This window comes from Microcaecilia unicolor, chromosome 1 (assembly GCF_901765095.1).
Source record: "Microcaecilia unicolor chromosome 1, aMicUni1.1, whole genome shotgun sequence".
Taxonomy (NCBI): Eukaryota; Metazoa; Chordata; class Amphibia; order Gymnophiona; family Siphonopidae; genus Microcaecilia; species Microcaecilia unicolor.
In genome coordinates this window covers 456,235,788-456,259,915 of record NC_044031.1, presented here as the reverse complement: position 1 = coordinate 456,259,915, position 24,128 = coordinate 456,235,788, and the positions used below count along the sequence as shown (strand labels likewise).

General features: G+C 39.7%; 1 protein-coding gene across 1 annotated transcript in view; it reads left to right on the top strand.

Annotated features, from left to right (window-relative positions):
- Positions 1–24,128, top strand: part of LPIN2 (lipin 2) — a 324,810-nt gene that overhangs the window by 214,437 nt on the left and 86,245 nt on the right. The window contains 2 exon segments of the mRNA XM_030213059.1: positions 6,862–6,951; positions 8,922–9,001. Of these exon segments, the coding sequence (XP_030068919.1) occupies positions 6,862–6,951; positions 8,922–9,001 (170 nt within the window).

Below are 24,128 nucleotides of genomic sequence, written 5' to 3'. Positions count from 1 at the left end.
TATAAATGAGATTAAATAAAAATGCTACCAACAATAAAGAATGATGAGGATGCAGCAGCTCATAGGTTTGCTTGCTTTGTTTTCAGTGTACTAGATGACGGCTGCGTGGGGAAGGGGGAAACATAGACTAACAACTTAATTGGTTTCAACTTTTTGACGTCATCCCGTCTCCTGTGTTCTTCAACCTTCTTGATGTCGGACTTGAGGGGATAGGAGGAGGCAAGGGAAACAAGGAGTCTACATAGGTGGGGCAAACCTGGACAATATTTTGGAGAAGACTCAGACTGACACAATAAAGTGGAAAAAAATCTGAGACCAGCCCTATTAGGGGAAAAATGCCCAGACAACAAAGGTAGAAAAATATTATTTAATACATTTTTAAAGATTGTGTTATGTCCGTTTTGGAATATGTATATCTTTTCTGTTTGTATTTTGTAGAGTACAGGAGAAAATGCATTTCTGTTTCTCGTGTACTGATATTTCACTACTTATAGTGTCTAGCTTTCTTGGATAGAGGGGAGGGAGGTCAACATTTCAGTTTTTATGTATGTTTCTTGTGGTCTCCCTATTTTGTATCAGGTGAGGATCTATCCTTGTTCCTTATGAGCAACTAAGATGAAAGATTGTGCTAGCATGCTTGTGTAGGAATCTGTAATGGTACAGCCTGTTCTAGTTTCCCAGTAGTAGGTATATTGGTAAATATTTTTTCTATGGTAAGTTGTAAGTGGGATACACAGAACTGGAGGTGAAAGGTTTATATTGAATTACTATCCCAGGGTGGGTAACCTGTGATCTACCATTGAATTTTGTGCAACGTGTGAGACTATGGGAAGTATATACAGAAAAGGGCCCACACAAAAGTCATTAACCAGAGTTTTGGTGATTTTAGCCACTCAAGAAGTTTGCTTCCATCATTTTGGGAGTGTATGTTTCTTCATGTGCCTAGACCAATGATTCTTAACCAAGGAATTGTGTTGTAGACCAGCAGCATATAGAATCGTGGTTGAAGAGCACTGGTTTGCTGCTGAAACACAGCAGAGGGGTCAGCTCCAGTGGCCCCAGTGCTCCACTCTTCAGTCATGGTCCTGACAACACTAGCAGCAGGAGTGTGAGATCGATGGCAGTGGTAGGGGAGCACTCTTGAAGTCTTCTCCATAAAGTAGAAAATAGCACAGTGACACAGAGACCACAGGGTCCATACAAATGCTACATGTTGAATCCATTTCTACCCCTTCTGACACAAACTTCTTGTTGGTGTGGATATCAGAACTTCAGTGCACATGAAGTCCAAGAAGACCCTGCACTGCTTTTCCCTTGAAGCATATCATATGTGGACTTATTTAAAGAAATTGTTGTCTAGGTCTGTTTTGGTTGGTTCGGGATTCAACTTTATCATTCTAGAGTGTCCTTTTTTAAGGACTTTGTTTCGCACACTATTTTTTTGGTTAACTTTTTTCTGTTATTTTGTGTGGAGATTAGTTCTTCTTTCTTTTTCTGGAGTCTTGGTTATATTATAACCACACATCATCCCCCAAGTTTTGCTGACAGTATTCAACTTAACCAGTCAAAATGTCAAATTTTATAGCTTGTAATATCTTTCTCCTCCACCAGGGGAGTTACATGTGCTTGTGCTGTTTCCTGTGGTTTTCAGCTTGACTTACAGTAGTCCACTTTTGTGGTCACTTCAAAAACTTTGTATCTGAAGTTAATTAACATTTTAAACAATGAGTTCAAGAAATGCAAAAAAACTTTTTGGATGTGATGGAGTCAAACTTAAAGCTGACAAGGACCGCGAAAAAGAACTAGCTAAGTATTGGCACATAGATTAATTTTTTCATCGAGCTACCTCTCAACATGTTGGTGCTGCTATTCCTAATAATTGTGCAATTCAAGCACAAACTGATACTGCTGGTGACTCAAGTGAACTGAGCCTTGAATTTCCAACAGTCTCTGTAAACACTGAGTCGGAGAGCGAGACTCATAATGAAAATGAGGAAGAAGCAGCTCGGTCTATGAATTCCAACACATCCATTTCTGCTCAAAGTGGCACCGCTTATACTGTGGAGAACTGCCTGACAGCACTTTTTTTAAGATGATAGTGAAAATGAAGAAAGAATAGTAGAACCTAACTCTGATCCATATGACAGTGAAAATAAGGAAGAAGAGGAAACTACAGTTAGTACAGTGCTTTGTGAACTTATTGATACAAAGTGGACTTTCCAACAGATCCATATTTATTTTGAAATAAACCCATCGCACCTCCTCTGATACGAGCATTACTCCAAAAGGGTCCTTGTCAACTAGGACTGAAAAAGAACTTTGTTTCCTAAGGGCTAAGATAGGCGGCACTTTAGTATGTTATGGTACAAACAAAAACATGAGAAAAGTGGCCGTGAAAACGATAGCCAGTGGTTAGTGTATTCATCCAGATCAAATGCAATGTTTTGCTTCTATTTTTGGTTATTCTCAGGTGGTTCATGTTCAGATAACCGTACATGGAGCAATCTTGAAAATGGTTGCAAAAATTTTAACAAGAGCATTGACAAAATTGAAAAGCATGAAAAGTGCGAGAGTCATAGAAAAGTAAAGAGAGATTTCTTTCTTACTAGGTTTTGTCTGTTAAGAGGTAAAACTGTTCTTGCAAAACTTGTAGCTGCAGAAAAGAAAAAAAAAATAGAACAAAACAGAATGCTTGTGAAGCATATTATTGATGCAGTTTTATTCCTTGCAAAGCAAGGATTACCATTTCATGGTCATGAGCATGGAGGTTTGGGTGGTTGTAGAACGAATGAGGGGAAATTTTTGTAACTGATTAAATTGTTAGCTAAACACGATACACTTCTTAGCCAGCATTTGTTAATGGGTGATCGAAACGCAACATACCTAAGCCCTGATATACAAAATGATTCCCTTTCATCACAAGTTATAGCACTGATTGTCAATGAAATCAAGGCGTCAAAATATTTTGCTGTGATTGTTGACTCCACCATTGATATCAACTGAAAAGATCAGTTTTCATTATCATTACAGTATGTAACAAAAACTGGACTGGTGATTTTGTCAAACACTTTGTCCAGTTCATTGAATTGCCAGGAGCAAGTGCAGAAGACTTTTTTTTAATGTTCTCATATCTGCTATAAGTAACCTGGGGCTGTCAATAAGTACATGTTATAGCAAGCACCATGGCCGGTGAGATATCTGGTCTTCAAATGAGAGTTAAGGAAGTTTCTTCCTGTGCCCTTTTTACACATTGCTTTGCTCACAATCTAAATCTTGTTTTATTTGATTCTGTAAATTCAATTGTTCAGAATCGAATATTCTTTGGAACTTTAGAAAGTTTGTGTTCTTTTTTTTCTGGAAGCTTACCTCGCCTTTCAATCCTCAAAAAAGAGCAACGCAACCAAATTGAATTGTTTGCATTATCATTAAAGAAATTATCCAATATGAGATGGGCGAGTAGGAAATCAGCCACAGAAACAGCCATACAAAATTTGCCTGCTCTGGTTGTTGCCTTACAACATATTGTGGATGGAGAAATAAACAGCTAGCTGAAGGAAAAGGTATTCTTTCAACACTTCACACGTTCGAGTTTGTGGTCTTCCTTGTGTTTTGGGGAAAGCTACTACAAAAGACTTTTACACTGTCTGCATACTTACAGAAAAGTATCATTGACGTGTTGACAGCATCTCACTTGATCCAGCTTTATCAAACAGACTTAACTAACATGTGCAATGATTATGAAAATGAATTCAAAGAAATTGAACAGGAGACTACTGAGCTAGCACTAAAGTGTGGTGTAACTACACAGTATAAAGCACAGAAAGTACAAAAAAGGAAAAGGTTTCATGAGGAACTTGCTGATGATGAAGTGATTTCTGACGCTAGGAAGCATTTCTTAGTGGAGTCATATTTGGTCTCCTTGGACAGGGTTCTTACAAGTACCCAGGAGAGGTTCCAACATTTTCAGGAGGTGGCATCCAAATTTACTGTACTTGATCCTAAACATTTTGATTCTGAAGAGGCTGATGCCAGTTTACAGATACTCGCACACCAGTATGCTGCTGTTGTTGATGACACGAGTGTAATTCTGGAAGAATTCAGCTCCTTTAAAGGTTTGATGAAAGAATTCTCAGACACTACCCTAAACACAGCTAGTAGTAATGAGGAGAAAATTACCATAAGCACTGTACTCAAGTTCATGATCACTAATGACATGTGCTCAATATATCCAAACATTACACTATGCTAGATCTTTGTAACATTGCCCTTTAGCAGTTCTTCTGCAGAAAGGACTTTTAGCCGCCTAAAGCTGATAAAATCTTTTTTTGTGTTCTGTAATGAATGAGGAGAGGCTATCCAGCCTAGCTCTTCTGTCAATAGAGAGGGATCTTTCTGAGGCAATTGACTACAACACTGTGATTGATCATTTTGCCAAGATGAGGCCTAGGCGCAAAAGGCTTTGTTAAAGTTTGTTTACCTCATTCATTATAGTACCCCAAAATTATAGGCATAGCACGTAATAAAATCTACTATTGAATCTTGAACAGTACTTGGTCTGTCCAAGGAGACCAGATATGATCACCAAAGAATGCTCTGTTATACCGTTATGCTATGAGTTTAGCTGGTTGATCAGACTGGATGGACTGTACAAGTCTTTATCATCTTTCATCTACTGTGTTACGGCCTGATATTCAGAAAATAAGAAATGCTCCCTTGACCCTTATACCTTATCGTATGAGTTAAGTTTATCTGTTTGGGCAGACTGGATGGACTGTTCAAATCTTTGTCTGCTGTCATCTACTGTGTTAGGGCCATGCTCCTAATTCAGTTTGCTAAATTTGTGCCCTATTTTCAGCCATACTTAGGAGCATAACTTTTCAGCTGAAAATTCATCTTAATGAGCTTGAAAGTTATGCTAATAAATTTAGGCCTACCATTTGTTTGTCTAGATCAATGGTTCTCAATCAGTGTGTCAGGACACACTCGTATGTTCCAAGGAGGTGGAAAAGGTGTCGCCAAAAAACTTTGGTGTAGAAGGCAAGTTGTGTTTTCTTTACAGCCATCGGTGCCTGCAAGCTGGGATGACCAGCAATCTTATTTTATTATTATTTTATTTGTAGCATTTGTATCCCACATTTTCCTCAGGACAATAGGGAGCTAGTATTTTGTTTTCAAAAGAGGAGTAACATGATCCCAATGGCCTGCCTCTGACTTTATTCTGTCAGCGATATTTTGCACCAATTGTAACCTTTTTTTTTTTAATCATTTATTTATAATTTTTTCATTTTACAAGGATCACTTGCAAAACAGTAAAACAGAGATGATTGTATATTAAAACAATATTAGAAGAAAACAATCTCAACAAGATAAATGGATTTTATACAATCTTTCTCTTTCTTAGACCACAAAATAAATAGGGAGAGTGAAACAAGACAAGGAGATCAATTTAAGCAACAGCAAACAAAGAAAATGTGGTATTAACCCGATTATCCCCAGTTATTATTTATCTAAATCATTATTCCACATTGATCATCTGGTTGGTTTCTTCAAGACCATAACGGTGCATAGTCCATCAATTTCATTGGAAAGATACTTATTGTCCAATATTAGTGAAAGTAATACACCTAATTTCATTTTTTTCCCTTTTAAAACTAGAAATTGTTTAACAATATAAACCCTTGAATCTCCAATCCAATTTCCGCTGATTAAAGTAATCCCAGTTTCACAGGCTCCACTCCTTTTGAATTAATATATTAAGAGGAATCATTTCAGAGAAAAAAAAACATTAGGAGTCATACCCGGAACTCTTGGAAAACAACAATCTCGATATTAATCATCTGCAACAATATTCATTTTGTTCAAATTTTTTCTGGTCTTTTATCATTTTCAAATCTTAACCGTTTCCTACTTCAGTAGAACTTCATTTGCTGTATATTCTCAAAGGATTCGATTAGATTATCCATGTAGCTCATTAACAAGACTATATCTGAAGCAAAATCATTCTCTACCACCGTCAGGTCCTGGAGCACCCTCCAGATGACATTCAATGCAACCTCCACGGGAGCCAAAAATTCCAAGCTGATAACTCTTTAGGGTTTAAGAGTAGCACCGCCGACACGGGTTCAGCTGTAAACGACTTCCGTTTCAGCATACACTCCTGACTCACTCCTCCACTCCTTTGGGCATGGTGGTTAAATGATTTTTGAGCGATGAAGTTGCTTCCAGGTCCAAGAGCATCGACGCTCCTTCGTCGGCGCTAATCAAAGGACTCATCAACCCAGTCATCTATGGGCAGCTCGTCACACAGCGGTCCCCACACTTGCTGCACAGGGGACAAAACGCTGGTCATCGGCGGCTGACCCCCCATTGTCCCCTTCCTCTGTTAAGGCAACTGCAATGCAGAGAGGAAATTTCAAGTGAACAAAAACAACTTCAGAGGACAGCTGGGCCGTTGAGTGTATGAGCTTCAGGTCACCATCTTTCCCCTCTCCCTAATTTGGGACACTTTGTCTGGTTTCTCCTCAGAGGCCTGTCTGATATGGGTAACCCTTCAGCATAGCCCTCTGAGTCATTGAAACACGGAAGCCCCTCCACCACTTACAAGGTGGTGTCCCTTCGGAGGGGAATTGTAACCTTTTTAATTCAGTCAAATGAATGCCATAGAAAGGGGCATTATAATAGTCAAGGTGACTTAAAACTAAAGAAGGGAGCAAAATACGACAAGCTCTATTATCACAACAGCTGAAATAGAATTGTTCAGATTTGTAAAAAAAATGTATGTAATACAGTTCTTCTATATAGATTTGAAAGTTTTTTGTGTAGAACTGTTTAACAAGTGGATTTAATGTTTTATATATTTAGAGTACAATAGAGTCGTGGGTCAAAGAGAAAATGCCAAAGAAACCTGGGAGATGGTGGTTCTGGCGCAAGAGAGAAAGCATGGTCCAAAAGGTGAGTACATCAAGTTCTATTTCAAGCTTGGCACCTCCACTGTGGTGGAAGTTGTTATAGTGTCATATTCAGTGATTCTGAATTCCTGAAATGGAGAGAAGTTAATTCTTCAGAAAAGGCACACTAGTCAATTATATATTTTGTCAGAATGGAAAATTGAGCAGAAATGGAACATTTCTTTCACAAGTGTATTGCTGTGTTTTGTGTGGAGACTTGCTTTACTCTTTGTAGCTGCAGAAGTTGTCTAGACAATATGTCTTAATGCCTGTCAACTAGGATAGTGTCCCTTTCCCAGAGTGCTCTTTCTGCTAATATTGAGGGAAGAGGGGAGGAATAGTTAAGGAGGAAGGTCTAACAAGCTTCTGTAAAATACAGTAAGATGAAATTTTCTATACAAAAGGAAATTCAAAGAGACAGGGAGGGTGGTAAGAACTTGCATGGTAGAATGTTCTAAGAAAACATGAGAAAATACTGCTTTACTCTTGATAGATGCCTGAAATAGCATACTTACAGAGGTGTAAGGGTAAGCAACTAAAACTGACTGAGCACTATTGGGGGGGGGGGGGGGGTCAGCTGATAAAAGAAACCGTGGAGCCTTAAGTGTTTGCTCAGTCATGTAGAATGTTAGAGGGCTACTGAGGGAATGTTTGGTTGCATTATATTTCAAAGAAGGCTGGGGTAAACTGCCCAGTGGGTCCATGATTACCACCCTAACAGCAATAGAACAGCATCATCGGGCTTCCAAGAAGGGTAGGGTCCAGCCATCATCATAATCCTAACATTAAGGAGTGTGCCTGGGAGAGACAAGCAGAAATGTGAGGAAACAGGGTTGAGAGGTCTGGTAAAAGACATGGGGGGAGCTAGTGTTGGTTTAAGTATTGGAATGTATATATTCATTTACCCAAAGTTTTAGAGTACCAGAGAGGAAGACAACCAGGTAGACTGTAGAGGCCAATTGGTTTATATCTGCCATTTTCTATATTATTATAACAATACAATGGTCTATTATATGGTCCAGCTGCATTATCCCCTAATTCTGGAAAGATGTGCACTCATATTTGCAACTAGCATGCAAGTTTGTTCACTCAAGTGATTAGAATGCCAGTTGCTTATGTAATTAAATTTAATAACCTGATTGGTGCTAATGAGCAAAGGCTATAACTGGCACCAATCTGCACTAAGCGCATAACTGCCCTTAGTTGGTATTCTGTAAGTTACCCACTTAAACTCCAGACTGCACAACTTCAAGTTGGGTGAATCGGGGGTTGGCATGTCGGGCAGTTGTGTATGGGTTATAGAATACTAGTATTTACGCATTTAACTGCCTACAGTTAGTCTCGAGCATTTACACCAGCCATTGAGCTAGAGTAAGTGCTCTTGCTTAAAGTTAGGCTCACATATATGGGCTTACACTAGTATACTATAATGGCAGTTACATACAAAACTGCTGTTATGCAATTTGCATTTATCATACACTGACCTGGCGCTTAATTTTAGGTGATCTAAACTTCTTGTTTGAGGAATGTCCTACTGGCATGAATGTAAAAATTCTGATTTGAAGCATTTATCTAGAATAGAGTGCAAATATATTTGTATCCTATGTATAAATATGCAGAATTTTTACTTGCAGTTCTTTTGACTTTGAGTATGATTGATTTGTGAAAGAGAGAATCAAATTCAGTATGGCAATGCACAGAAATAAGTTAAAAGGCATTTTTTTGGACTAATTTGATTATCTTATACTTTTGAAAGCTAGTCAAGAAGCTGATCCAAAAAAAAGTATTGTCTTATTTTGTTAACCTTTATTCTTGTGCATTTAAATGGAATAACAAATATGACTATAAATGAAACTCTAGGATCAATTACAAATACTTTATTATATCTTAAATAGCATTATCTTATAGTACCCAGTGAAACCAATACAACAATGCTAAACACTAGTCATAGCCTAATTATGTGTATTTTGTTAGCCAGAGGTAACAGAAGGTAAAATGGATACAGAAGCAATGAGTGTCCCATCAGTAAGCACTAAAGAAGTCACAAGTGGCAGGTGAGTTTCACCATTTGTATTTAAATCCCCAGGGTTTTTTGTTTGTTTGTTTGTTTGTTTTTAATGGTGGCTTTAAAAAAAATCTCTACTGAATTCACTATGGCAACCCTGATCCAACCTTGACACTGGTGTTTTGCCTTAATCATCTCAAGACTGGATAAAGTTTCTTCCAAATGTAGAAGCTGAAGAGGCAGACTCTAACAATCAGTGAGAGCAGAAGAACAAAGAGCTGAATATTGACACAAACAGAAGCAAATGGCTAAAAATTAGTTTATTGTAAGAAACATAAACATACAGTAGAAAATAACTACAGGTAAAGGCCATACGGCCTATCCAGCCTGCCCATCCATATCATGCACTATCTCTTCCTCCCCCTAAGAGATCCCACATGCCTTCATCAGGGGCTGTACTGGTTGCTTTAAAGTCCTTATATGCTACAGATGCTCCGCTCTGCCATTTTCTAAATGGGAGCAGAGCACCTGTAGCATATAAGGACTTTACAACAAACAGTACAGCCCCTGACAAAGCTCAGAAGGGGAATGACATGGTGGCCCTGTCAGGCTTTCCTTGAAAGATAAGTGCTGTACAGTCTGTGTCCTTTTAAATAACACAGATGGAATGACATTGAAATAAATATAATTGAAACAAAGAAATGATAAAAATAGAGAAGTATACATGCAGCCCAACTTGGCAAATATTTCTGAGGCCTTTTCTCCTCTTAAAAATATAAAATAAGAAGTTAAGCCTTTTCTTGAAGGTTTGGTTTGCCTGGCAACACATTTGCCCTTATGAGTTTTAGTTGTCCTATGCATTTATGCCATTTAAATGTCTGCCATATTTCCCCTCTCTCATCTTTCTTCCAACGTAAACATATTGAGGTTGTGATTCTGTCTTTCTGTGCTTTATGGTGAAGACCACTGACCATTTTAGTAGCCATCCTCTGGACAACTCATCCTGGATATATCTTTTTGAAGGTGCAGCCTCCAGAACTGCACACAGTACTCTAAATGGGGTCTCACCAGAGACTTGTACAGAGGCACTATCAACTCCTTTTTCATGCCTGGCCACATTTTGGCAATTACCTGCGTCAGAGGTAAATTAGTATTTCAATTTGCACTATTTTATTGAGTGGGTTTGCAGTGTGGAAGAATGGAACAATTCAATAGTTGCACTTCTGACTTTTGTGCCTATTTGTTAATTTCAAATGTTAGAGGACATATAGCTTTGATTAGCTACACTACAGACCCATCTGACTAGACAATTGTGTAAGTGGAAGCTGAAATACTACTTTACCCCCGATAAGGATTTTCTTTCTTAACAATAAATCAATTTTTAGCCATACTTGCTTCTGTTGCTTGTGTCAATATTATGCTCTTTTTTTTTTTTTCCATCTGCAAAGTTTCTTACAGTTCAACATTTTACACACAAGAGTATGGATGTGATGCCTGTCCAGACTGGAAACCAAACTATTAGGAAATGCTCTATTTTCCATTGCCCTCACAGCCTCTGTACTAAATAACCTATCACAAACTTGGCTTCTTTTTGTTTCTTGGGAAATTGTCTTATGTTTGTCAAATGAATATAACTGTACAGTATGTATACAATATAAGGAGAAATATCTAGACTAATGCACAGGGTCAGATTAACTTCCATTTAGTATAAATGTGATCTTTGGGTAGCACTAGAGAGGCTGCTTAGAGCATTCGCTTTCTCCTGTGCTAACAGAAAATCATTTTAAAAAAAACCCATCATTTTCTTAATTTTCCTCATACTTACCCTCAATAAGTTCCAATATGTCCTCGAACAAATCTGGAAAGATAGATGCAAACTTGACAATTCCTCGAAACAAAAAAACTAAAACACGATCCTCTGACCCCAGAAGAAAAATAGTACCTTGCGGATGTTTGTCCTCTGCAGACAGAATGGTGGAGGAACTGAGAGCCCTACACAATTTCACATCTAAACATTTTGAAGCAACCTACAAAGTAAAATCGGAAATAGCTGCAATCTCTGCCTCACTTTCACAATTACAAATTAGAAAGGAAAAAAAATAGAACTGCATTTGGCACATTTGACACAAACTTTAAGTCAACTTCAAATCAATACACAAAACATTTTAAAAACTGGAGGAGGAATTTGAGGACTTCAGAAACCGCAGAAATAGTATTTGTACATCCTGGGCTTAAAAGAAGGATCTGAAGGTACAGAACTGTCTGAGTTTCTTACTGATCTCTTACCTAAGCTTATAAATCTCAACTTAAATAGCCCTTCGAGATTGAGTGGGCCTACCATTCACCGTCTAGGCTGAGGCTGAATGCAGCTTATCTATGACCCATTATCGCAAAATTCCTTCAATATAATCAAACTCTACAAATATTAACATCAGCAAAGGCTACACCTACTTTACAATATGATGGCAAAAAGATCCTTATTGTCCTGGATTTAGCAAAGTCAACAGCTTACTGGAGATAATTCGTTTGGATCCCAGATTGCATTTGAAAGCTGCCTTAAAAATATTCCGCCCTATCCACTGTTCTAGGCAGAGGAGTAGCCTAGTGGTTAGTGCAGTGGACTTTGATCCTGGGGAACCGAGTTCGATTCCCACTGCAGCTCCTTGTGACTCTGGGCAAGTCACTTAACCCTCCATTGCCCCTATTACAAAATAAGTACCTGAATATATGTAAACCACTTTGAATGTAGTTGCAAAAACCTCAGAAAGGTGGTATATCAAGTCCCATTTCCCTTTCTCTTTACATGCATAAAAAAAATCACATTACACAAATATACTGTATACAGGTTATACACAGACACAAACAACTTTCTGATATCTATTATTCAAATATTACTACAAGTAATACATTTCATGTGGCTGTTTTTCATACAAAACAAGCTAGAATTACCCATATGCTTCTATTCTTTTAAAATCTGTCAGGGTTTTGGTTTCTCTGATTCGTTGTGGGATTTTGTTCTACAATATTGAAGACTAGTAAAAAAGGCCCGTTTCGTACAGAAATGAAACGGGCGCTAGCAAAGGTTTCCTCGGAGTGTGTATGTTTGAGAGAGTGAGTGTGTGACAGAGAGTGAATGTGCGCGCGCGTGTGTGTGTGTGTGACAGAGGGAGAGTGAGACTGGGTGCGAGTGTGTGGCTGAGAATGAGAGTATGTGCCAGGGTCCCCCCCCCCCCCCCCCCCCGGTCTGTCTCCCAGTTGCAGTTGCAGGGGGGATTCCCCCCTCCCTGCCAGTTCCAGGGGGATTCCCCCCGTCCCTTTTTCCCAGTTGCAGGGTCCCTCCTCCCAGTTGCAGGGTCTGTCTGTGTCCCCTCTCCTTTTGTCCTCAATTTAAAAACGACAATGTGAAGCAGCAGCTCCTAGGTTTGCTTGTTTGTGAGTGTATAGCAATGACGGCTGCGTGGGGGAGTTGAAACATAGATTAACCAATGGGCTTCCTTCCTTACCATACACTTGGTTGGGTCACTTCCACTCCTGTGTATTAAACGTCCTGAAGCATGTCATAGGTTTGCTTCTTTTGTTTTCAGTGAATGGGATGACGGCTGCGCTGGAGTCGTAGCCAGTGCTGTTTCCTCCCCCCCTCCCCCCGCTTCCGAGTTGCCAGTGGTCCTCGACCCCGAGCCCCCACCCGCCTCCTGCACATTGGACACTCGCCGCAGCCATTTGGTCGCCGTGTTGCCGCCCTCCCTCTTCGTCCTGTGCGAGAGTGTGAACCTGGCCTCTCTCCTGCTTTCGGCTACTGATTGGGTCCTTGAATGTGCTCCGCCCTCAACGTCATTACGTTTGACGCGAGGGCGGGGCCCACATCTGCTGCTACAGAGCTTCGAACAAACGAACTGGCTTCATTGACGTCAGTGGTCAATGGAACGTTGAGAGTGCTTTTTATGTGCAGATGGGGCGTGGCCTAGGGCGCAGATGGGCGTGGCTGAGTGCGGGAGTCCGAATAGCCTAGGTCAGGAGCCACAGTTGGAGAGAGGTGAGCTTCAGAACGTCTGAGGGGGATTCAGAATGTCTGAGGGGGATTTTATTTATATAGATTCTACTTCTATATTCCTCCAATTTAATCATGATGTTACTTCAAACAGGCATTGTTCACCAGATCTTAGTAATTGTTTAGGCTAATGCAAATATAATTTCAGTATTGGTGCAAGAGGCACAGCTTATGCAAAACCTTGAACATCAGACATAAAACTGAATTTAATTCTTTGTGCAATTGCTAACCAATGTTGCTCTCTTAAAAGTGGAGTAATGTGTTCAGATCTAGATGTTCCTACCAACACCCTTGCAACCATATTTTGTGCAACTTGCAAGATTTGCAACTGAGTCTTTTTTTTTAGATTAATGATTAGACCATTACAGTAATCAAAATGTGGGGTAACAATACTCTGAATTACTTTTCTAAAATTATCTTGTTTTAGAAACTTTTTAAGACTTGTAAATACATGTAATTTCCAGAAAACATCTTTAATCATTTTCTTTCCATGTCATTTTAAGTTCAGAGCAGAGTCTATTATCACTCCCAAATTTCAAATATAAGGAAGGCTTGATATCATGTCATAATTAAGTATGACGGCTGCCTCCTATATATCAGTCTGGTGATAATACTCCATTTTTTTAGCATTTCCAGATGCTACTACTCAGTGTCAGCACTATAGGGAGAATTCCTGCAATTCTTACTACAAATGTTCAATTCATTTCACGATAAGAAATGCATATTTTATGTGTTTTACTTCATTATCTGTTTATAATTTTTCATCTTATTTTAATATATTTGGTAAGATGTTTTAGCACGTGTTTCATAGAGTGCATCTCAAGAAGCCATCATTTTCATGCTTCTCTACCCAATGTTTTTGTTAAGAAAGGCTGAATTGTTCTTGTTTCCAACTGTTGGTTTTCTAATGAGGCAATATGGGTCTTTTGTGTACTATCTAATTAGTTTACAGCTGCATTGGAATTTAATCTGTCCTTATGATAATGGCTAACTTGTCAATTCTAAAATTAATCTTGTGTGTCGGAATGTTTGACTTGACATCATGTTAAGCAAAAAATAAAAATAATGCTAGCCCTGAAAAAAAATGAACCCATCTGTTATTTTGGCAAGAAATGCATATCTCCGATGCCAAAATGCTCTTACACAGTGTTAACATTATGCAGAACAAATAGTGTAATAATTTTATTTCAAAAAACTTGAGTGCACAGATATTAGCAGAACAAAATGATCTGGATGGTATTGTAGATGGTTTGTTGTTAACGTAGGTATTCAAGGTCGTTAAAGTAGGTATTCAAGGTCAAGAATTGCTTTTATTTAACCATAAATTTTATTACAACATTTTTAACAAAATACTAGATTATGAAACCCTCCCCCTTATGTTGGCAAGAGACTTCAATATGCCTCTCGACCCGTGGCTTGATAAGCAATCTTAAGCTAAGATTCAACCATATAAAGCTCTTAGTACACTTACCTCATTTATGGCTAAGTGTAACTTGACTGAACCATGGAGATTTCAACACCCTGACAGCAGAGAATTCACATACTTTTCCATACCACATCAAAGTTATTCTAGACTTGATTACTTCCTTATTTCAAATAATCTCATAGATAATGTATTAGCTACTAATACCCATTCCATAACTATTTCTGATCATGTTCTAATATTTTTATTGCAAATTTCCTCTTATAGTCCTATATGCAGACAAAATACCCACATTTTTGCAGATGAAGATAGAAACTTTTATAAGGTCTTTCTTTGACACTAATTGCACTGAATAAATAGTACAATACTATGGGAAGCATTTAGAGTTTCTTTTCGAGGTGGATTAATATCACTTAGAGGCGTATTTTCAAAGCACTTACACTTACAAAGTTACATAGTAACCTATGGAACTTTGTAAGTCTAAGTGCTTTGAAAATGAGCCCCATAGTAGCTATATAAATAAAATGTTCAGCTAATTGATCTGGAGAAGCAAATCTCTAGAAGCTCAAGCAAATCTCTAGAAGCTCAACATATCAGTACTAATGATAATATAATACTTACTAAATGATACCAACTTAAATATAATTATAACGAAATATTAAGTATGAGAGCCAGAGGCGTAGCCGAACCTCGATTGTAGGGGGAAACCTGAGAACAAAGTGTGTGGGGGGGGGGCATTCTTCCCTGCCTACCTGCCCCTTTCTACCCTGCTGCAACCTCACATACTACTACTACTACTACTACTATTTAACATTTCTAGAGCGCTACAAAGTGTACGCAGCGCTGTACAAACACAGAAGAAAGACAGTCCCTGCTCAAAGAGCTTACAATCTAATAGACAAAAAGTAAAGCATTTAAATTTAAAATATTTAAGCAGTCAAGCACAAGAGAACAGTCACAGAAGGACAGAAGATGTTGAAGGGTGGTCAGTGTGATTAGGTGTAACTCTGGTTGGAGTAGTGGGAGAAGGTGATAGAAGAATAGAAATGGGTGAGGTAAAGTAATGAGTGGGTTGATAGGGAGGTTATATAAGACATGTCACTCTAGGGGTGGGTGGGTAGAGGGGTAGGGTGGGTGGAAGCAGGAGAAGGTATTCTCTGCAGCCTATCTGTGAGATGGAAAATGCTCTCTGAAGCTGCTGCTATAAGTTGTTAGTTTTCTCTCCCTGAAAGAGATCCAAGCCACACCCACGAAGTTCAAACTGTCAGTGGGGAGGGTGAGGGGAGGAAATGGCAGTGCTGGCGTGGGTCCCCAAGCCCTGCCAGCAGAAGCCTTCCTGTGGTGATATTCTGTGCCATGCTGCCTGCCCTGATTTCCTGCTCTGGCATGCATGCTGAGTTTTAGTGAAATTAAGAATGCGCAAAGCTCACACATGCTCAACTTTATTAAAACCTAGCATGTGCACAGGGGAGGGGGAAGCAGGGCAGGCAGCACAGTGATGAATATTTTTATTTTATTTTTGTTACATTTGTACCCCGCGCTTTCCCACTCATGGCAGGCTCAATGCGGCAGGCAATGGAGGGTTAAGTGACTTGCCCAGAGTCACAAGGAGCTGCCTGTGCTTGGAATCGAACTCAGTTCCCCAGGACCAAAGTCCACCACCCTAACCACTAGGCCACTCCTCCAGTCCACTGCAGGACAGCTGCTGGCGTGGCTTGGGGACCCCTGCCAGCCAGACGTTGGGGACCCAAACCCAAATTGGCGGGGCAAGGCCCCCTATTGCTATACCAGTGATGAGCGCTAATCAAGTATTATATTTTTAAATATTGTTACAATGCAGCAAACAATAAAAGTAGCAGTTCTTTGGCAAATTCTTAAACAAGGAAAAAGGACAAAGACTCACATTTTAGCTTTAAAAAGTACTACAGGATCTTTAATTTTTAACACTAAGGAAATTTCAAAGATTTTCCAATAATATTGTTCTAAATTATATGCCTCTGAATTACTTCACAATTCCAATGCAGTTGAACAGTTTCTGTCATCATTAACCAGATCATTATGGTCTTGACAAGATAACACAATCTTAAAATGTACTATTTATTATTATTATTTATTTATTTATTGCATTTGTACCCCACATTTTCCCACCTATTTGCAGGCTCAATGTGGCTTACAGAGTGTTGTTATGACATAGTCATGAGAGGATCTTAGATACATTCGGTGGTAAGCCGAAGATATTAGAAGATAGAGTAGGGGGTGTTAGGGTGGTGTAGGAGGTGTATTTATATGATTGGGTGGGTTGCAGTGGTGTGCTGGAGCAGGCTCTCACAGGCTCGCAAGAGCCGGTTGTTAAGTTTTTAAGAATTTTGGGAGCCGGTTGTTAAAGTACGGCCCTCCATGGCTACTTTAACAACTGGCTCCCAAAATGTGGGCTTGGGCCCCCTGCTGAATTCTCTTACTTTGCTGGTGGGGATGCTGAGCCCTGCCAGCCAAGTAAATAGACTGCTGCTGCTCCCAGCTCCTTGTTTCCAGCTCTGAGCAACAGGCTGGGACTTCTCGAGCATGTGTGAGAAGTTTCAGCATGCTGCTCAGAGCAAGACGTTGGGAGTGGTGGCAGACCATTTATTGGCTGCCAGCAAAGGTATGCCTAGCGTGCCCGCACGAAGGGAGGGAGGAGAGAGAGGCAAGTGTTGCCCCCCCTCCCTCCACCCGGCCACCCCTGGCCCAACTGCAGAGCTGGCTACGTCCGGAGAAAGAGCCTGTTGTTAAAAATTTACCAGCACACCCCTGGTGGGTTGTGTGGTGATTTGTGTCTTTAAGGGTTCTTTTTGTAGGCTCTATTGAAGAGATGTGTCTTCAAAGATTTGCGAAAGTTGCTTAGATTGTCTATAGTTTTTAGGGGGGGGGGGGGGGGGGGGGTAGCGCATTCCATAGCTGTGTACTTCTGAAAGAGAAGGTAGTGGCGTATGCCTACTTATATTTAAGTCCTTTACAACTGGGGAAGTTCAGATTGAGGAATTTCTGGGCTGATCTCTTGGCGTTTCTGGGCGGTAGGTCCACTAGGTTTAACATATAAAGTGGGGCATCTGCGTGAATGATCTTGTGTACGGTCGTGCATATCTTGAATTCGATGCGTTCTTTGAGTGGTAGCCAGTGAAGTTTTTATCTTAAGGGTTTTGCACTTTCGTATTTGGTCTTTTCCAAATATGAGTCTTGCTGCGGTATTTTGGGCTGTTTGGAGTTTCTTAATAGTCTATTCTTTGCAGCCAGCGTACAGAGTGTTACAGTAGTCCAGGTGACTTATTACCATAGATTGTACCAAGGTACGGAAAATGTTTCTTGGGAAGAAAGGCTTAACTCTTTTGAGTTTCCACATCAAGTAGAACTTCTTTTTTGTCGTGTTCTTCACGTGGGTATCGAGTGAGGTTTCGGTCGATGGTAACTCCAAGAATCTTCAGGTTTTCTGAAATAGGAAGAGTGCAGTATGGTGTGGTTATAGTGGAGTAGTTGTTTGTGTTGTATTGAGAAGTGAGTACTAGGCATTGAGTTTTTTTCTGCATTGAGTTTTAGCTGGAATGAATCTGCCCAGGTGTGCATGGTTCTGAAGCTTTGGTTGATCTAGTTGGTGATTTCGTTTAGATTATGTTTGAACAGGATGTAGATCGTGACATCGTCTGCATATATGTAAGGATTAAGGTTTTGATTGGCTAATAGTTTGGCTAGTGGTATCATCATTAGGTTGAAGATAGTTGGTGAGAGGGGGGATCCTTGAGGAACTCCGCATTCTGGTGTCCATGGAGGTGATCTTTCGGCGTCCGTTATTACTTGGTAGGATCTGGTGGTGAGGAATCCCTCGAACCATTTGAGGACTGGGCCTCCGACTCAGAAGTATCCTAGTATATGAAGTAATGTTCCATGATCAACCATGTCGAAGGCGCTTGACATGTCAAATTGTAGTATGAGTATGTTCTTACCAGTTGCAATTGTTTTTTTGAATGAGTTTATTGCCGCCATTAGTAAAGTTTCGGTGCTGTGATTTGATCGAAATCCTGATTGTGACTCATGTAGAATTGAGTGTTTAGTCAGATATTCAGTGAGTTGTTTCGTAACTATGCCCTCCATTATTTTGGTTATGAGCGGAATAGATGCAACTGGTCGATAATTAGGTCCAAAGAACAGATTCTTACAGCTATCCAGACTTTAAATTTAAGGAAGGCTCCTGACCCAGATGGCCTTACTATAGAATTCTACAAACTTATCAAGAGAGAACTCCTTCCCTGGTTATATAAACATATTTGACTCTAGAGAATAACAATAATATCCCCCTAATCGTTTCTCAGATGCCATTATCACAATTCTTTCAAAACCCAATAAAGATCCATGTCTAGTACAAAACTGTAGACCTGTTTCTCAGCTAAATGTTGGCTACAACATTTACATAAATATCAAACAGATTAAACAAAATAGTCGTACATCCCAATCAAGTTGGCTTCATGCCTAAAAGATTGAAAACAGACAATGCAAAACTCTTCCACCAGATTTCAAAATTGGCTAAATCTAAGACTAGGCCATATTTGCTTTTTCCATTTGACCCCATCTTTTTTTATATAATAGAATGTTTTGAAGCTGACCGTTTATTTACACAAAAAGAACGCTTCTTATTCCAACCCTACTGCTCACATTTTAATGAACAATTCTGTCATATTCTTTCGAACTGAACCATGGCTTCCCTTTGTCACCATATTTTTTTAATTTATCTTTTGAGCCATTACTAATTTCTGTATGAAATCTTGATGACATACAAGGTATAAAGATACAAGACTTAGAAATGAAATTATCAGTTTATACTAATGGCCATGCTTTATTTGTATAATCCAAAAGACTCCATTCCTATTGTCTTAACTGAAAAATTTTCAGTTTTTTCGTGCTGTAAAGTTAACATTCATAAACCTGAGATGTTGCATCCTGAATCAGCTACTAGCCTCTTTCTAGTATGGTCTTCGAAAAAATACGATATCTTGGTATAGACTTGTACTCTAGTCTCTCTGATACAATAGACTTGGAGGGGCATTTTCGAAAGAAACATCCAAGTTGCGATTTGGACGTCTTTGCAAAACGTCGCAATCCGGGGGCGTGGAAAACCGTATTTTTGAAACAAGATGGACATCCATCTTTCGTTTCGAAAATACCACCAGAGACGCCCAAATCCAAGGATGTCCTTAAATTTGGACGTCCTAGATTTGGATGCCCCTAGACATGAATGTCTTTGACTTTCGGCGATTTTTGAAACCAAAGACGTCCATGTCAAAAACGTCCAAATGCAAGCCACTTGGACGTGGGAGGAGCCAGCATTTCTAGTGCACTGGTCCCCTTGACATGCCAGGACACCAGTCAGGCTCCCTAGGGGGCACTGCAATGGACTTCATAAAATGCGCCCAGGAACATAGCTCCCTTACCTTGTGTGCTGAGCCCCCCCCCCCCCCCCCCACCCACTACCCACAACTGTACACCACTACCAAAGCCCTTACGGGTGAAGGGGGACACCTATATATGGGTACAGTGGGTTTGTGGTGGGTTTTGGAGAGCTTGCTGTTTCCTCCACAAACATAACAGGTGGGGGGGAGGGGGTATGGGCCTGGGTCAGCCTGTCTGAAGTGCATTGCAGTACCCACTAAAACTGCTCCAGGGACTTTCATGCGCTGTCATGGACCTGAGTATGACATCTGAGGCTGGCATGAAATATTTTGAAAGATGTTTTTTGAGGGTGGGGGAGGGGGTTAGTGACCACTGGGGGAGTAACGGGAGGTCATCCCCGATTCCCTCCGGTGGTCATATCGTCACTTCGGGCACCTTTTTGTGCCTTATTCGTTAAAAAAAAAAACACGTCCAGGTGAAAACATCCAAGTGTTCGTCAGGGACGTTCTTGCTTTTTTCGATTATGGGTCAAAGATGGCCAAGTGTTAGGCACACCCAAGTCCCACCTTTGCTACGCCTCCGACATTCCCCCTTGAAATTTGGACATCCTTGCGACGGACTGCAGTTGCAGACGTCCAAATTCGTGTTTCGATTATACTGATATGGACATCTCTGTGAGAAGGATGTCCATCTTCCAATTTATGTCGAAGGATAGATGTCCTCTTTCGAAAATGAGCCTGTTGGTATTCTATGTCTCATTTGGTTCTCATTTTTATTACTGTTGTTCCAAAAATTTTGTATTATTTATTTAGCTTTTTGTACTAAAAAATAAAAACAATTTTTTTTCAATGAAAAATTTTCCTGGACTAAGAAACAATGAAGTGATCATCAAAAGTGCTACTGATTTTTTTTTTTTAAGCAGATAAATGTATAAGAATGAAACTGGTTATAGAACAACTTAAAAAAACTTAAAAATCTCCCATCAGGTTATACTCACATTTAGCTCCAGTTGCATGGACTTGAAAAGGCATTACACCACGGGGGGGAGGTAAGCCGTTTGTGGCAGGAAGAGCAGAGCAGCATGAAAGCGCTTGTACCCTGTTAAGTACTTTCTCTCTCTCACCCGTTTCTACCTAATAGAGGTCAGGGAAGCCACACTGGCTTGGCTTCAAATCCTGTGAGTTTCTACCCCACCATTGTCAACCCTGGTATCAGGAGCCCAAAGAGACACTTCTGCGATCAAATGCAGTTTACCTCTGAAGGAGTGGGTTCTTCCTTTATGGGCAGCTTTTGAAATGATGAAGAGGGAAATGAGTGTTGTAGATTAGCTACAATTGACTAGCCAGGAGTATTGCGAGTAAGCTACTCTGGTTCTTTTTTTTATGGCTTTCTGATTTGATTTGCTATTTCTGCTCCTCCTCCTGATGTCCCCTATTACTGCAAACATGTCACACTGAATAGTTTCTGATCTTTAAATAAAATGTAATATTAGAGAATCTGAGTAAACACAGTTTTTAAATTATTAGATCATTTATTTGAGGAACCAAGTTATCCAAAACTCATGTGAAAAAGTGCCCCTCAAACTTACTAACTGGTTGCACCTCCTTAAGCAGCAGTAATTACAACAAACACTTCCTGTAATTTGATATATCTTAATCCACTCATCTTTATGGAACTGCTTTAATCCAGACACATTTTATAGGTTTTCATGCATGAACTGCTTGTTTCAGGTCCTGCCACAGCACATCTGTTGGGTTCAGATCAGGACTCGGCCAGCCCAAAATTTTAATTTTGTTTCTCCTCAGCCATTCAGATAATACCTTGCTTTTGAGTTTTGGATCATTGTCTTGCTGCATGACTCAGTTGTGCTTCAGTTCACAGTCAGATGACCAGATATTTTCCTGAATTTTCTGGTACAATGTAGAATTTGTGGTTCTTTCAATGATGGCAAGTTTTCCAGGTCCTGATGCAGCAAAGCCACCCCTACACCGTCACACTACCACGATCATGTTTGTATGATTTTATTGTGGAATGCTGTCTTTGCTTTACACCAGACACAATGAGACCTATGTAGTCCAAAGAATTCAATTTTTGATCCTCTGTCCATAGAACAAAAAGGCGTGCAGATCATCCAGGTATGCTTTTGCAAATGTGAGACGAACATTTGATGCTACTTTTTGGATAGAAGTGCTTTCCCTCTTGCTACTCTCCCATAAAATCCAATTTTTGTCCAGTCCCTTTCTTATTGTGGCATCATTAATACTAACCTTAACTGAGGCTAGAGAGGCCTGCATTTTTTGGAGGATGATCTGGGATGTCTTATGATTTCTCGGATGAGTTGTCCCTGCAATCTTTGAGTAATTTTGACAGGTTATCCACTCCCAGAACTTAAGACATGGCTTTGTAACTCTTTCTAGACTGATATATTTCAACAGAGTTTCTGGAATTTCCTTTGCGGCATAGTGTTCTTTTAGAAACTTTGTGGAGATTACATAACTCTCATGGTAAGGTACAATGTATAGTGAGGGAGGCATAGATTCAAAAGGGCTGGCTGTGTTCAATCAGCTGAATCTTAATTAGCATAAGAACATAAGAATAGCCATACTGGGTCAAGACCAATGGTCCATCTAGCCTAGTATCCTGTTTCCAACAGTGGCCAATCCAGGTCACAAGTACCTGCAGAAACCCAAATAGTAGCAACATTCCATTCAGTGGCTTCCTCATGTCTGTCTCAATAGCAGACTATGGACTTTTCTTTTTTTTTTTTTTTTTTTAACGCAAATACTTTAACTGCTGTTGCCACATCCTCCGGCAGTGAGTTTCAGAGCTTAACTGTTCATTGAGTGAAAAAATGTTTCCTCCTATTTGTTTTAAAAGTATTTCCATGCAACTTCAATGACTGTCCCCTTGTCTTTGTACTTTTTGAAAGAGTAAAAAATCGATTCACTTCTACACCATTCTGGATTTTGTAGACCTCAATTATATCTCCCCTCAGCTGCCTCTTTTCCAAGCTGAAGAGCTTTAACCTCTTTAGCTTTTCCTCATATGAGAGGCGTTCCATCACCTTCATTATTTTGGTCGCTCTTCTTTGAACCTTTTCAATTCCACTATATCATTTTTCAGATATGGAGACCAGAACTGAACACAATATTCAAGGAGAGATCGCACCATGGAACAATACAGAGGCATTATAGTATTTTTGGTCTTATTTATCATCCCTTTCTTAATAATTCCTAGTATCCTGTTTGCTTTTTTGGCTGCAGCCACACACACTGGGCAGATGATTTCAAAGTATTGTCTACAATGACACCTAGATCTTCTTTTTCTTGAGTGCTGACCCCCAAAGTGGACTGTAGCTCAGATAACTATGATTTGGGTTAATCTTCCCAATGTGCACCACTTTGCATTTGTCCACATTGAATTTCATCTTCTATTGGATGCCCAGTCTTCCAGTTTCCTAAGGTCTTCCTGCAATTTTTCACAGTCCGCATGTATTTTAACAACCTTGAATATTTTGTGTCATCTGCAAGTTTAATCACCTCACTTGCAATTCCATTTTCTAGATCATTTATAATTATCTGTACCAGTCTCAGTACAGATCCCTGCAGCATTCCACTATTAGCCCTCCATTGAGAGAAATAGCCATTTAACCCTACCCACTGTTTTCTGTCCAATAACCAATTCCTAGTCCACAACAGAACATTTCCTTCTATCCCATGACTCTAATTTTCACAGGAGTCTCTCATGAGGTACTTTTGTCAAAAGCTTTCTGAAAATCTAGATGCAGTACATTAACAGGCTTATATTTATCAACATGTTTATTCACACCTTCAAAGAAATGAAGCAAATTGGTGAGGCAAGACAAAAGTACAAAGACTAAAGGGCACTCAAATTTCATGGAAATACTTTTAAAACAAATAGGAGGAAATATTTTTTCACTCAACGAATAGTTAAGTTCTGGAACTCTTTATCGGAGGATGTGGTAACATTGATTAGTGTATCTGGGTTTAAAAAAGGTTTGGACACATTCCTGGAGGAAAAGTCCATAGTTTGCTATTGAGACAAACATAGGGAAGTAACTGCTTGCCCCAGCATTGGTAGCATGGAATGCTTTCTACTGATTGGGTTTCTGACAGGTACTTGTGACCTTTCTTGGCTACTGTTTGGAAACAGGATACTGGGCTAGATGGATCCATTGGTCTGACCCAGTATGGCTACTCTTATGTTCTTATGAATCCATGCTGACTCTGCCCCATTGAACAATGTTTATCTATATGTTCAGTAATTTTA